Source organism: Miniopterus schreibersii (assembly GCF_964146895.1).
Source record: "Miniopterus schreibersii genome assembly, chromosome: 5".
NCBI classification, from domain to species: domain Eukaryota; kingdom Metazoa; phylum Chordata; class Mammalia; order Chiroptera; family Miniopteridae; genus Miniopterus; species Miniopterus schreibersii.
In genome coordinates this window covers 1,105,892-1,121,547 of record NC_138106.1, presented here as the reverse complement: position 1 = coordinate 1,121,547, position 15,656 = coordinate 1,105,892, and the positions used below count along the sequence as shown (strand labels likewise).

At 51.0% G+C, this 15,656-nt stretch overlaps 1 protein-coding gene across 4 annotated transcripts in view; it reads left to right on the top strand.

Annotated features, from left to right (window-relative positions):
• Positions 1-3,762: 3,762 nt before the first annotated feature.
• Positions 3,763-15,656, top strand: part of SCAF4 (SR-related CTD associated factor 4) — a 55,517-nt gene continuing 43,623 nt past the window's right edge. For all 4 annotated transcript variants that reach the window (XM_081138914.1, XM_081138913.1, XM_081138912.1 and 1 more), the window contains exon 1: positions 3,763-3,884. In XM_081138914.1, coding sequence (XP_080995040.1) covers positions 3,855-3,884 — 30 coding nt within the window. In that variant the 5' untranslated portion in view covers positions 3,763-3,854. The remainder of the gene's footprint in view (positions 3,885-15,656) is intronic.

Below are 15,656 nucleotides of genomic sequence, written 5' to 3'. Positions count from 1 at the left end.
TTCCCTCACACACCCCACCTGGGGCCAGGGGTCGAACCTGCAACCCTTGGGTGCGCCGGCCGACACGAACCACGGAGCCACACCGGCCAGGGCTGGCCACCAGCTTTCTCTGTTCTCCGACTTGCAGGTGGCAGGACTTATGTATATAAGTCTCCATATATGTAACTTCGTGAGGATTTTATACACATACGTGTACTGATGGTACATATACAAGAAGGGTATGTTCTAACGGGCCACACGCACCGTCAGAGCCAAGGTGATCATCCATCCAAAGCATTTTGGGTTTGCTGCTCGCTCCTCTGTGTGATTTTTCTCTTCTTTCTCAGGCGCTCACTCCTTCTGATTACAAAAGTAACACGTGCCTTCTTTGGGGAGTCCAGAAAATGCTGAAAAGACAACGAAAATTCCCTAAAGTCCCATCCCCTCAGCCGCCTGGAGCTCCATGCAGTTCCTGTTCTCCTCAGTCTGCTCCGCTGTTCGGCACCAGCAGCACAGCGGCAGGAAGGCAGAGGCTGACACTGAAGGAATCAGGGTGGGTCCTCTGGGGACAGAGGGGACACCCAGGTGGAACCTTCCTGTGGGCAGCTGGAGATCCAGTTGTGCCCCAGGAGAAACTTCAGGCAGAGGATCTCAGAGGTGTCAGGTGCACTGGGGATGCTGGTGGTCAGAGGAGAGCAGACCAGGGTCAAGAGGAGTCTTGTCCGGTGTAACCAGTTCACACTTGCCCCGGAAGTATACAGGATAAAGCACAAGAGGGAACCTACTTTCTCTTGAATTTTTACCTATAAATGTTGTTTTGCTGATAGAAAGGTGACGGGAGGGGGGAGAATACTCGGGACCTACTTGGTTTGTTCCTTTGATGATTAAGGAGAGTGCGTTTGTCTGTCTTAAAAGCAAGGAGCCACCTCCCCTGGTCCCGCAGCTTTCCCCTGGTGCCCTGACACGCTGCCCTCCTGGTCCCGCAGCTTTCCCTGGTGCCCTGGCATGCTGCCCTCCTGGTCCCGCAGCTTTCCCCTGGTGCCCACACACGCCGCCCTCCTGGTCCCGCAGCTTTCCCCTGGTGCCCTGACACGCTGCCCTCCTGGTCCCGCAGCTTTCCCTGGTGCCCTGGCATGCTGCCCTCCCCTGGTCCCGCAGCTTTCCCTGGTGCCCACACACGCTGCCCTCCTGGTCCCGCAGCTTTCCCCTGGTGCCCTCACAGGCTGCCCTCCCCTGGTCCTGCAGCTTTCCCCTGGTGCCCACACACGCTGCCCTCCTGGTCCCGCAGCTTTCCCCTGGTGCCCACACACGCTGCCCTCCTGGTCCCGCAGCTTTCCCCTGGTGCCCTCGCAGGCTACCCTCCCCTGGTCCCGCAGCTTTCCCCTGGTGCCCTCGCAGGCTGCCCTCCCCTGGTCCCGCAGCTTTCCCCTGGTGCCCTCACAGGCTGCCCTCCCCTGGTCCTGCAGCTTTCCCCTGGTGCCCACACACGCTGCCCTCCTGGTCCCGCAGCTTTCCCCTGGTGCCCTGGCATGCTGCCCTCCCCTGGTCCCGCAGCTTTCCCCTGGTGCCCACACACGCTGCCCTCCTGGTCCCGCAGCTTTCCCCTGGTGCCCTCGCAGGCTGCCCTCCCCTGGTCCTGCAGCTTTCCCCTGGTGCCCTCGCAGGCTGCCCTCCCCTGGTCCCGCAGCTTTCCCCTGGTGCCCTGGCAGGCTGCCCTCCCCTGGTCCCGCAGCTTTCCCCTGGTGCCCACACACGCTGCCCTCCTGGTCCCGCAGCTTTCCCTGGTGCCCTGGCATGCTGCCCTCCTGGTCCCGCAGCTTTCCCTGGTGCCCTGGCATGCCGCCCTCCTGGTCCCGCAGCTTTCCCCTGGTGCCCTGACACGCTGCCCTCCTGGTCCCGCAGCTTTCCCCTGGTGCCCTGACACGCTGCCCTCCTGGTCCCGCAGCTTTCCCTGGTGCCCACACACGCTGCCCTCCTGGTCCCGCAGCTTTCCCTGGTGCCCACACACGCTGCCCTCCTGGTCCCGCAGCTTTCCCTGGTGCCCACACACGCTGCCCTCCTGGTCCCGCAGCTTTCCCTGGTGCCGACACACGCCGCCCGAGGTCCTGTAACCCGCCCGCCGTCCCCTGCAGAGCACCCCAGGGCTCCGCGCGCACCGTCCAGCTGAGGTCCCGAGGTCCCGTCCCGGCCGGCGAGGCCTCCCTCCCCCCGGGAGCCCGGCTGCTCCCCCCGGGCCCGCTCTGCCTCCCGCTCCAGCCTCGCCCCTCACACGCCCGGGTCCCTAGGTCCCCCCGCACCCAGCGGTGGGCGGGTGACCCCACGTCGCTCCCGCTCTCGGCCCCTCCCGGCCCCACCCGTGCGAATCCCGCGGCCTCCCGGAGGCACCTGTCGGCCCCGAGGGGAGCCCTCAGCTCACCTCGCTCCCGGCGTCACCGGCTCGCCGCGGCCCAGGGACGAGGGACGAGGGTCAGCCGGCACCTGGGCACCGGGGCACCTGCCTCCAGCCTCCCCTCCCGGCGGACGCCCGGGGCTGACCCATGAACCCAACCCCCGCCCGCCCGGCCAGGCCCGCCTTTCACTATCGCACTGACCACGGGCTTCAGAGAGCGGGGGACGCGCCGCCCACTTACCCCGCGGCGCTGGGGGACCCCCGGCCCTGCGCCTCCGGCCCGTCCCTCCTCCGCTCGCGGCCGCGCCCCAGCCGCCAGCACCCCTGGGACCAGGGCTGTTCCTGGGGACCCGCTGGGCTCCCCCCCTCTCCTCCGAGCGCAAAGGGCAGGACGCCGCCCGCTCGCCACCTTTCAGGGGCGCCCGCTCCTTTGGGGACCAAGCTCCAAGCCCTGGGGCGGCACAGGGACGCCGCGGGGGGGCGCCGGCCATCCTCAGGGCCCCGCGGGCCCTCCGGCGGGTCAGCGGCGCCACCGCCCGGTCCGGCCCGGCGGGAGGCCGCCCCAAGCCCGGGGCTCCTTCCAGGCGCAGCTCGGCTGCCGCCGCCTCCGAGAAGCCTCCCGGGCTGGGACGGGAGACGCCGGCCCGAGCGCGAACCCCGCGCCCGCAGACCGCAGCCCCGGGGCGGGCGGGCCTTCCCACCCGAGAGCACGCGAGGGAGAAACGCGCGGGGCGGGGCCGGGTCGAGCCCGGCGGGGCCACGCCTCCCCCGCGCGGGGCGCCCCCGGCCTGGAGCCCTCCGCGCCCCCCCCCCGCGCAGGGCCGCCCGACGCGCGCCGCGGGCGGGGTCGGGTCCGCGCCCCCACGATCCAGCCGGTGCGGGGCCTGCTCAGGACGCCCCGCGGGTGCCGCCGGCGCCGGACCCGCGCTCCCCGGCGACGCCGCGGGCTCTCCTCCCGGGGGCACCCTCCGGGCCGCGGCCCCGCGGGCGGGAAAGCGCCCGGCGTCCCCGCGTCACGTGCCGGCGGCGCTGCGCGGCGCGCGGGGCGGGGCGGGGGCGGGGCCTGCGCGGGGGCGGGGCCGGCGGGGCACCGGAAGCGCCGGGAGGCCCGAGCCGTCCCAGGGTGCCCCGCGCGGCGTGGATCCTGGCCGCTGCCGCCATCCCGCTGGCGAGAGGCTGAGGGAGGCCGCCCGCTGCCGGCCGGGCCGTGTGGCCAGAGCGTGAGGGCGCGGGGCCGTGTCAGCGAGACGCGGGGCGCAGCCGCCGCCGCCGAACGGACATGCTGGGGCCCGGCGCCGCCGCCGCCGCCGCCTGCTCCTCAGCCCCCGAGCGGCCCTGAGGGGCCCGCCGCCCGCCCGCCGCCCCGCTTCCTGCTCGGCCCGGCCCCGCCGCCGCCGCCGCTCCGCCTCCGCCCGCCGGGCCGCGGCCCGCTCCGCCCCGCGCGAGGTCTATGTGACCGCAGGCCCGGGGCCGCCGCAGCGCGAACATGGACGCCGTCAACGCCTTCAACCAGGAGGTGAGGCCCGCGCCGGGCGCCGCCGCTCGCCCGCCCTCCCGCCGCGCCGGGCCCGAGGCTGCGCGGCCGGGACGCTTCCTGCTCCGGCGCCGGGCCCGCGCGCAGCGGCCTGCGGCGGGGGAGCGGCGACGGCCGCGGGCCACCCCTCCCCCACGGCCCGACCTCGGCGCGTCCCGGCCGCGCGGCCCTCGCCCGCCCGCCCGCCCGCCGCTGCCCCGCGCGTGGCGTCGGGGGCCGGCGCCGTCGGCCGGGAGGACGGGGCGCGCGTGGGGGGGGCGGGGCGGCCGCGGGGGCCGGACTCTGATCCCGGGCGGGGAGCGCGGGGTGCTCGCCCTCCCCCGGCCTCGCGCACCCGGGAGACGGGCCCGGGGGGCGGACGCGGGCCCCTGGTCGGGCCCCGGAGCCCAGCGTGACGCCTGGAAGTTGAATGGGGAGCGCGGGGCCGCGGGAGGCTGGGAGCCGGTCGGCCCCTCCCGCGCCCTCCGCCCCCCGATTCCGGGGGCGTCTACACGCGAAAACCCCAGCACCGGCCCGCGGCCCGTCCACGGGTCGCGTCATCCGGGCGCCCGGCCCGCCGACTCGAGCGCGGTGGCGGAGCGGAGGCCGGCCGCGCATTGTCTCCCGGCCGCGGGCCCCGGAGCCCGGCTGCGGGGCTGGGGGTCCCGGCGGGCGTCGGACGCGCGCCCGGGCGAGGTCCTGCGGGCCCGCGGGCCGCGCCGGCGTCGCGGTAACTTTCCGTCCGCGCGGGAGGCGGCGCGAGCCCCGCGGGCCGCCCGAGGCCGCCCCGGCGGGGGCGTCTCCCCCACCGGAGCCGCAGTGGCTGCGACTGGGGCTGGGCAGTGTCGGGGAAAGTTGGGCAGCGGCAGTTTTCAAAACGACGAGGTAGTTCCCAGCTTCTCTGAAACGGCCTCGCTGGCCTCGGTCACGGCCGACCCGCGTCGTCGGGCTCGGTGCGCGGCGCGGGGCCGGGGCGCGCCCGGGGTTCCGGGGCTGGAGGCCGGGCCCTCGGGTTGGGCGCCCCCGGGGCAGGGAGCCTCCCGGCGGCCCCTTCCTCCCCGCGCTGCGGCAGGTGCTCCGCGAGCGCTCGTCCGGACGAGGGAGAGTTTATACAGTCGTACAGCAGCGCCTTGGAGATGACCAGTACACTTGTTTCCCAGGATAAAAACTTACTGTTTTTTTGATTTTTAACTTTGAGAGGACACTTACTAAAGCCGGGACCCGTGAAACAAGGAATGCTGTAGGGTGGCAGCAGCAGCAGAGGGGCCTGGAGACGGGTTCGGGGGTCGGCCCAGACCGGCTGCCGCCTCCCGCCGCTCCCCTGAGCGCGCGTGGGGCCCCTTGGAGCTGAGATGCACGTCTGGGGGGAGGGAGAGGGGAAAGGAAAGGTGAGGCCTGCTCCCAGGAGGGACCCGGCTCGATGCTTACTGGGTATTTTTAATGGTAACTTTTAGTGAACGAAGAGGGAGGTTTTTAGTATATTTACGCCCTGGGCCGTGGAGCTCGGTCGGTTGGTGTCCGGGGTTCATTCCAGGTCAGGGCACATGCGGGATTGAACCGGTGAGTGCGTAAGTCAGTGCAACAGCATCGATGTTTCTCCCCCTCCCTTCCTCCGTCTCTCAAAAAAAGAAGGAAAAAAAGATCAGAAGTATTTAATTCTGACTTGGGCGTTATGGAAATTGTTGTTAAGCACACTGTTAAAAGTCAAGGACCTCACGTTAATTCTAAAGAAGTGTGATGAGTAGTTACTTCCAAAAATCAAAATTAGGAATGATATTGACTCCTTGAAAACAGGAAATGGTGTTTTTACCTTTTTAAATGTACAAAATGAGAATATGAGTATTGCTCGTTTTCCTCAGCTCTCATTTCCATCCCCAGTGTTTCTTTATGAACATAATTGCATTACATTAAGCGTATTGTCGACTCCAGTTCTCCTTTGAAGGGCACTGTCTTCTGGAGAAGCTAGTCTGACCTTAAAACCCTTCTCGTGCCTGCTTGGTTCAGTGCCTCTCAGTTATTTCTCCCGGGTCATGAAATGTTATTGGTTAGTTCTCTGTAACCTCTGATCTCCCAAATCTTATCTTCACTTTACAAACTTTAGAGTGCCCACTCAGCTGCAAAGCTGTGCCCTGACTTGTGGAGTGCCAGTGGCACTGCCGAGGACCTCTGCCCCCTAGGAGTCCAGTTTAATAGAGCACAAGAGACTTAGGCAGATGACTTTATTTTTAAACCTCACCTGAGGAGGATGTGCTTATTGATTTGAGAGACAGAAAAACATCCATTGGTTGCCTTCCATATGTGCCCCGACCAGGGGTCAAACCCACAACCTTTCAGTGTACAGGACAATGCTCCAACCAACTGAGCCACACCGGCCAGGGAATGACTAATACGTGATAGAACAGCTTCCTTTGGAGCTTTTATAAAATACTGAAGACTGGGGAAGGGAAAAAGGTGTAAGGAAGCAGCAAGTAAGGGACAACTGTGCTGAGATAAGAGAACAGACTTTTGACTCTGGAGACTACTAGAAAGTAAGGATGGTTCGGTAGTTTGGGGCCTGACAAGTTTCATGTCTGATGTGTTTGCGTTCCGTCTTTAGACTGGATAAACTGAAGGTTGTAAGTCATGGGGTGATATAATCAAGACGCTTGCTTGATTTGTGTGTAATGTATGGTGGGGGCCAGAGATTTGGGGAAGCGTGGTGTAGAATCTGAACTTGGCATGTCTGTAGTGGGAATGGAGAGGAGGGAGCTGTGTGGGCCACAGGAACCCATGGACCTTGGCATCTGATGGGCTTAGTAAGCACCTTTTGCCCCCACATTCTAAGTGCTTGGAGAGTGGTGATGCCATTAACCCGGTCAAGCAGTCATCAAAAGCATATTTAGTGGAGGGGATATGTGTTTGGTTTTTGAGCAGGATAAGTGTGAGTTTGAAAGTTATGTGGAAAGTTTTGGCATTCAGTTGGGCATCTGGGATATGCCACCTTGGTTGGAAGCAACCAAAAGACAGAGACATTCAGGAGTCACTCTTCGCATTCAGAAAACTGAGTTCGGGAAGGAAAAGAATTAATACTTAATAAGCATCTTTAGCATGTCAGGGACTTTATATATATATCTGATTTAATATTTCCACAATATTATCTAGACATCCATTTTTGGATGAGGAAACTGATCTTTAGAGAAGTTAAGTAATGATTCAACCAATGGCTTACTGGGATTTGAATGCAGATCTCCCATCTTAATTGTTGCCTGGAGATGATATTTTGTGTAGTATTGGAGAGTGGTCATAGGTTAAGACTTAAGAAAAAGGTGTCTAAAGTTTTTGAGGCTAATGGGATGTGAAGTTTTTAAGGTTGAATGGTGACGGGGAAGATGAAATGAGGTAGCAAATGTAGTCTTTTTTAGAAGTTCAGTTGTGAGGGATTCAAGTGAAAAGTTGCTTCAAGGGCGAAGGGAAGGAAGAGCAATAAACAGTGTACTGGGCACTGGTGCTAGGCTGTGTGTGTGTGTGGGTGTGGTGTGGTGTGGTGTGGTGTGTGCATACCAGGTCTGTGCCCAGTGCGTGGTGTCCAGGCCGGGTCTCCCTCAGACGGGAGAAGCCTGAGCCTGTTGGAGGAGGGGGAGTATAGGAAAGCATAGTTTAAAGCAACAAAAGGGGGCAAAGTTGTGCCTAAAAGGAAGGAGATGGGAAGCACAGGTAAAACAGGTCAGTGTCTGATGTAAAAAGGAAGATACGGGAGGATATTACAGATACCCATTAACAGCACTTTTTGGCAAGAAACAGTATTAAGTGTTGTAAATGATGAACAGCTGAGTGAGAAAGATGAGTGATCAGTTGTGGCCAGTTCTTAGCTGTGTTCTGCTATGTTTATACACTCCCTTTGTTGAATGAATAAAGCTTGTAAGTGGGGTATTGTAATCCATCGATTGCATTTGTAGCCTTTAATCAATCTTCTCTAAATCCAAAAGAACATATCTCCGTCCCTCATTTCCTCCCCCCACTCCCCTTCAGAGGCAAATAATGATTGTCAATCTCTGTGGCCCATAAACAAAATAAAATATTCCGTGTTTGATACACATGGGTAGTATATGGTACATATTCTGTAATGTGGTTTTTTGCTTAAACATTAATACTGTACAATAAGATTGAGTTCATTCTAACTGCAATGTAGTATGCCATCCTTGGAACAAATTGCATTTTATTTATCTGGTTCCCCAGTTGATAAACATATAGGTTGTTTCTCATTTTTTGCTGACAAACACTGCAGTGAATGTTCTTAGATGTCTCCTTGTGTAAGAGTTTCTCTGGGACAGCTGTTCTCAAACTTTGGATTTTGACTCCTTTAAACTCGTAAAAGTTAAGGACCACAGAGAGCTTTTGTATTTGTGGATTATATCTATTGACATTTACCATATTAGAAATTTAAGCTGAAAATGCATTTATTAAAAATAACAATAAAACCATTACCTGGGAACATAAATAGTTTTAAAAATGTCTTGCCCCGCTGGGCATGGCTCAGCGGTTGAGCATTTGACCTAGGATCCAGGCATTCGGGGTTCGATTTCCGGTCAGGGTACATGCCCGGGTTGCGGGCTGTAGCCAATCAATGACTCTCATCATTGATGTTTCTATATCTCTCTCTCCATCTCCTTTCTGCTCTCTGAAATCAATAAAGATATATATTTTTTTTAAATTAAAAATGTCTTGATTTGAGAGAGAGAGAGAGACATGGATTTGTTGTTCCACTTATTTATGCATTCATTGATTGATTCGTGTATGTGCCCTCACTGGGAATTGAACCCAAAACTGGCATACTGGGATGACTCTCTAACTAACGGAGCTACCCAGAGAAGGGCATAAATAACATTTTTAACAAAAACTGTTTTCAAAACAAAAAAAATTAGAAGAGTGGCATTGTTTTGCATTTTGCAAATCTCATTTAAACTTTGGTTTAATAAAAGCCGAGTTTTTATCTATGCCTGTCTCTTGCCTTACACGCATCAGATAGCGTCTGGTAAACTGCTGTACGCTTGTGAGAAAGTGAATGAAAAGGGAAATATCTTAGTATTAATGTGAAAAGATTTTTACCTCACAAATCACTAAAGGAGCTCAGACCCTCCAGCTGCTTTTTGAAAACTACAGCGCTGAGGTGGTGTGCACGTGGTGCAGGAGAATAGGGGCACTTTCGGTCCATCCGTTTCATCTTTAAAGTCAGACAGAAGTCAGCTGTGTGAATACTTAATGCGCGAATTGATGTCAGTCACTTACCTACGTGGACCGTCCGTCTCGAGCCACCGTTTTGTCCTGAAGGAAGAGTTGAGTTCCAGTCTGTTGCCCCTGGAAATCGTTCCATATGGACTGTTGTCTATTTTTTCCTGTCGATTGCTCGGTGTGATTCTCTTCTGCAGTTTAGATCACCTAATGAGTAAGTTTTCTTGTAACCTGTAATGTTAATCTTTGTTGTTCCGGTCGCTCCTTTCTTCTCTGAGGTCTGTCTAAAGACACGTGACGACACGGAACAAAGTTCACTGTGCACAGGAGGAGGTGGAGAAGAGGGCGAGTGGAGTGACACTGGAGGTTTCTCCTGCCTCGCGTGGTCATGTTATGCTGTCATCAGGAAGTTTGGATATTAAAGTTACAGTTGTAGTTCTCTGCTCTGACAGCGGTAGAGGCCTTGCTTCACGTTGAGTGGAATATGGCTGCCTCGCAGAGCTTTCCGGAGCAGCCTTTATCACCGATGTTCATGTTGAAAATATCCCCCTCCTAGTCTATTATTTTGTAAAGTATTTTGTTTCAGAAAAAAATTACACAGGCACATCATAAGGAACTGATTCAGTGATAGATTGGATGATGGAAAAGTTGGCTTATAAAATCTTGTGAAACAATCAGGAGATAAAACTACCCAATAGAAAGTTGAGAAAATGGTAGTTGAGAGTGTGTGTGTGTTTGGGTGGGGGCGTTGGGGGTTGTTGTTTTTTTTTTTTACGAGATATAAATTGTAGGTGTTTCTCTGCCGTGGAGAACAAGTGAATATAATTTACCTCAGTATTCCAGGTAATTTTTCTACAAATAACTGCACACGTTCAAATCTCATTTTAAATACTCCTCGATAACTTGGTACAAAAAACGTTGTTACGAGAATGATGAACCTCTAGAATTACAGCATTCGTAGAGATGGTATGGTGAATCCTTTGTTTTGGCACACTTCAGAGCAACAGCATACAACTTTAATGATGAGCCAAACATAAGCTGTGTTGTCAAGTATATAGCCGAAGCAGCTTACCAATGTCAGCAGTTCAAATTTTTGGTAACATTGGTTGATTAATAATATTCTCTTCCTGTGGAACCATAGAAAAGGTAGAATTAATAATTATTAAATTTGCCTGGCCAGGCGTGGCTCAGCAGTTGAGCGTTGACCTAGGATCCAGGCGAACGGGGTTTGATTCCGGGTCAGGGCACATGCCCCGGTTGTGGGCTTGATCAATGACTCTCTCATCATTGATGTTTCTATCTCTCTCTCTCCCTCTCCTTCCCTCTCTGAAATCAATAAAGATATATATATATTTTTAAATTATTAAATTTGCATTGGGGTTATGCCTGACCATGATCTGTTGAGAGCTTAGGCTAAAAGAGACATGTCTACATTTCTGTGTTAATATTATGCGTAATTAACAGTGAGCGTACTGCTATGAATTTTTAATTTTTTACAGAGAGAGACACATCTATTTGTTGTTCCATTTATTTATGCATTCTTGTATTGGTTGCTTCTTGTTTGTGCCCTGACCAGGGATCAAACCCACAATCTTGGTGTATTGGGGTGACACTCTAACCAACTGAGTTACCCCGCCAGGTCCTGTTACGATTTTTTTTTTTTTTTGAGAACTACAAGATTTCGCAAACACTTATAATTTATTATATCCTGACCACCTTCATCCTATTCAGTATTTGCATGGTTTATTGATTACATTTCATTGCTTTATAGTTAGAGGTCTTTATTGGTGCTTGTGAAAGCATAGGCAAATATATAGAAACCTTGATGTTTTAATTAAGCATTGGACAGGTAGTAGAGAACTCAGCAAGAAATCTCATGTAACTCAGGAGCAGAGTTAAGAAATAGAAGGCACAGTTTTGATGGGGAAAAAATAAAAGATGACTGCTAGGGCTCAGTTAAAAGTGGAGTACCATCCAAGTACCTCTTGAAAGTTATAATTTATGTTTGAGTAATTGGTGATTTGGGTATAAATCCATGTGGGTTGGCATGTTTGACATCTGGAGCAGAGCTTTTCCCTTTTTTTTTTTTTTTAAAGCACACCCCTCTTCTCACAGCAAACTTATTTTCAGAAATAGTCATAGAAGCAGCCAGGAACGAAATTTGAACTTCACCCCAGTTACAAATAAATATTACAGTGAAAAAAACTGATTAATACTTTTAATTTGCATTAATACTGTTTTGGGAAAAATAGAAAAACTTATCTACATACTGTTCTGTCACAATAACGAATGATGATATACCAGTTTCTTTTCAAGCCTTAACTTCTGCATACTTGCTAGTGACTGTCAGAAGTTGATCTTCACACGTTTGTGTTCAGTAGACAATTACAGCCAGATTTGTTGATCCTATCTTCACCCATAATTGATTGTAGAACACTCATTATTAATTTTTTTTAAATCCTTACCCGAGGACATGTTTTTCATTGATTCTAGAGGGAGGGAGGGAGGGAGGGAGGGAAAGAGGGAGGGAGGGCCAGAGAAGTCTATGGGAGACAGAAACATCGATCACTTGCTTCCCATACTCTCCCCGACCAAGGATCAAACCTACAACCTGGGCATGTGCCCTGACCAGGAAGTGAACCCTCGACTCTTCCGTGCATGGGACAACACTCCAACCAAATGAGCCACACTAGTCAGGGCTCATTGTTAATTTTAATTACAAAAGGTTGTATATGAAGCAGCAGATACACAAATAATTGAGAAATCTTAAACATAAGGTTACTTTTGGTAGAAATTTTTTAAACCCCACTTTTACAATAAATCCTAGAAATTACAGTATTATCCATGTCTCTTTTTTTAGCATGATGCTGGTGACTCAAATGTCTAATCAGTCAAAAAAATTTTCACTAAAATATTTTCACCCAGAAAGTTAGTGTAAGTTTCTGCTATATTTGGTAAATGTTCCCTTCCCTACGTTTTGTTGCATAGTGATGGCATTCTCAATTTTTTGTTCATGGATATTCAAGCTTCATGTACCTTTCTTCCAAGCTGATTCTGGCTATTTGTAAATATTTATACCAGAAAGAAAGGTATTTCCGGAAAGAATTGCAGGCGGTTGTATTTGGGATGTACTGTTTAAAACAGGAATGTATGTACGTATGTATGAACCATGGGATTGGAGACAGACTGAGCATGAGCATGCAGGCCATCCTGAACCTCTATAGCAACTCCACATGCAGGTGCAGCACTGATGGGTGTTTGGGGCACTGATCATGTAACTGGAGAATTTCCTAATTGAACCTTCCCTGAGAATAGACTGCTTATTAAAGGATACATAATAAAAATGAACAGATTTGCCTGGCCAGCATGGCTCAGTGATTGAGCATTGACCTATGATCCAGGAAATCACAGTTCAGTTCCTGGTCAGGTCACATGCCAGGGTTGTGGGCTTGATCCCCAGTAGGGGGTGTGCAAGAGGCAGCCAGTCAATGGCTCTCACCATTGATGTTTCTTTCTGTCTCTCTCCCTCTCCCTCCCTCTTTCTGAAATCAATAAAGATTTTTTTTTTTTTTAAATGAACAGATTTGACACATATTGTTAAAACTTAACAGTAATCAGAGCAATGTCGTTTAAAACCTAGAGAGTCCCGTTCAGCAACATTTTAGGGGAGGGAATATTTTATCCTCGATATTATTTAGAATTGTTGGTGTTTCATGTTAAAACAAATTTCAGTCAGTTTTATTACTGTTTTTAGAGTCTTTAGAGACAGTTTACCACTTACCGCCTGACCCTGGGTGGGCTTCTCCCATTGCCCCACTCTGGTATGCTGTTACCTTCAAGAGCAGTGTTGTACCAAACCTATAGTCTAATCCCTCCGCCCCTGTTTGTTTGTTTTTTTAAATATATATATATATTGATTTCAGAGAGAGGGAGAGAGAAAGAGATAGAAACATCAGTGATGAGAGAGTCATTGATCAGCTGCCTCCTGCACGCCCCCGACTGGGGATCAGCCCGCAACCCGGGCACGTGCCCTGACCAGGAATCCAACCACGATCTCCTGGGTCGTAGGCTGATGCTCAACCACTGAGCCACTCCAGCCGGGCTCTTCCATTTCTTTTATGTCTAAGTTTCTATTCAGTGTTCTTCCTTTTCCTTGAATGAATCTTTATGATAAATATGTCCCTAGGCAATCAGTCACTTCATTTAGTAATTTTCAAGTGCTTGCCATGAAGTTAAATCTTCTTACAGTTTCTGACTCGTGAGTTTGTCTTTTTCTTTCTTTTGACAAGTGCACCACAGATCTGACTTTCCGTTGGTTCTTCCAAAGAACCAGTTTAATTCATCAATTCCATTCACTTTTTGTTTTCAATTTTTTGTTAATTTCTACTTTTATCTTCCTTAGTTCTTCCATTCAGCTTTCTTCGGATTTATTTTTTTCCTCCCCGATCTCTGCCCCTGCCCCCCACGCCCCACCCCAGAGCTGCCACGTGGCCACTGCTGTTTTACGGAGGAGCCGGCTGAGGCTGGCTGTGGTCCATAGCTAAGCCTGGACTCAAATCCATGTCTTCCAAACTTCAGGTGTGGGTTTCCATATATACACACACACACACACACACACACATATATTTTTTAATATATCTTTATTGATTTCAGAGAGAGGAAAGGAGAGGGAGAGAGAGATAGAAACATGAATGATGAGAGAGTCATTGATCGATCCCACAACCAGGGCATGTGCCCTGACTGGGAATCGAACCCTGATTCCCTGGATCCTAGGTCGACGCTCAACTGCTGATCCCTGTCCCACCAGGCTCCCCTTGTTTTTTAAAGATTTTTTTATTTTTAGAGAGTAGAGGAAGGGAGAGAGAAACATCCATATGAAAACAAAACACCAATCTGCTGCCTCCTGCACGCCACCTACCAGGGATCAAGTCCAAAACCTGGGCATATGCCCTAACTGGAAATGGAACCGGCAACCTTTTGGTGCATGGGACAGTGCTCAACCAGCTGAGCCACACCAGCAAGGGCCCTAATATCTTTATGCACTATGTCACAAGTATTCCACTTTATTCCCTTTTAACTTTGTCAGAGCTGAATTTTAGCTGAAGTAGAATTACAATATCCCGCTTAAAGGAAACCTGTAATATAGCAATTTATGGTAATACACCCTTTAAGCCTTTAGGAAACATAAAATATTCTTTAAAATTTAATAGTCATATATCATCTAGTTCATCTTAAGAGATGCCTAATGATAGATAAGTCATTTTAGAAAGGACAGCCAAGTTTGAGTTCAGTTGAAGATATGTTCAAATCTTCAAAAGGCCTTAACCATTGTTTAATAAATGCAAACACATTCTATAAAATTATCTTTTTAAAAGTGTGAAATGTCCAAAACAGATAAATTCATAGAGACAGGAAGTAGATTATTGGTTGGGGCAGGGAAGAATGGAGAGTGACTGTTGCCAGGTATGGAATTTCTTTGGGGAGTGATTAAAATATTCTAAAATTAATTAGTGTTGATGGTTGTACAACTCTGAATATAGTAAAAACCACTGAATTGTATACTTTGGGTGAGTTTTATGTATATCTCAAAGGTATTTAAAGAAAAGTACAAAACCGTTAGGTCTTAACACGTGCTTTTCATTGTTTTGTTGCTTGATCTGATTTTCTGTCAGGTTGAAACAATACCTACTAGCTACTGAGGGCTCTGTAAATTGTTTCGTTGGTCATGAATCCTAAATTTGTTCAAAGGATAAGTTTAGTTTTTACATGCTATTTCAAGGTCCAGTGTGGACAGTTCGCTAAATACCAACAAGATGTCAGCTAATGGAGTGGGTGTTTTATATCTATGTCTTCATAGTCTTTCCATTTTAATGGTAAGGAAACAGGAAAGGTGGTGTGAATTGTCCAAAATCACAGTGTAGAAATGGCAGTTCTGCGATTTCTCTAAATCCAGTCCACAGCCCCAGGTGGCTCCTCTGAAGTTTTTGAGCAGCTGATCTTTGTTTCCTGGATTGTTTATGAAATGAGAGGGCTCACTAAACAACTTTTTGTACGTTGGACCGCATGGTAACAAGGGCACTATAATGCATACTTTTGGAAGGATTTGTCAAAGTTTAAGAATAATGAAATTTGGTTAGTTTTTAAGTCATCTATAATAATACAATAGATAAAATCATTGTTTAAAACTTAAGATACACCTTTGCACACTGATGTTTCTTTTACTAGCTTATAATCACAGTTAAATTTTAAATTGATTAGGGATTTTATCAATGCTAACATTTTCAGTTTTAGCCCCTTTGCTCATGCATATAGATCCAGTCATTGCAACTTTGTAGAAATAACGGCCTAAATAAAATACATAAAATAAGGGAGGTAATCTTTATTTTTTTCTTCTAATCAAATGAGGGTATGTCATGGAACCAATTTTCCTTTCTTCTATTGAGGTCTAGTGGGAAATATTTAATTCACAAAAATGTTTTATAGTTAACTTTAGGGATACACAAAGATCACTAGTGAGGCACAGTAAAAGTGATTAAAAATTTTTTAAAATTTTCTTTACAGAGGAAG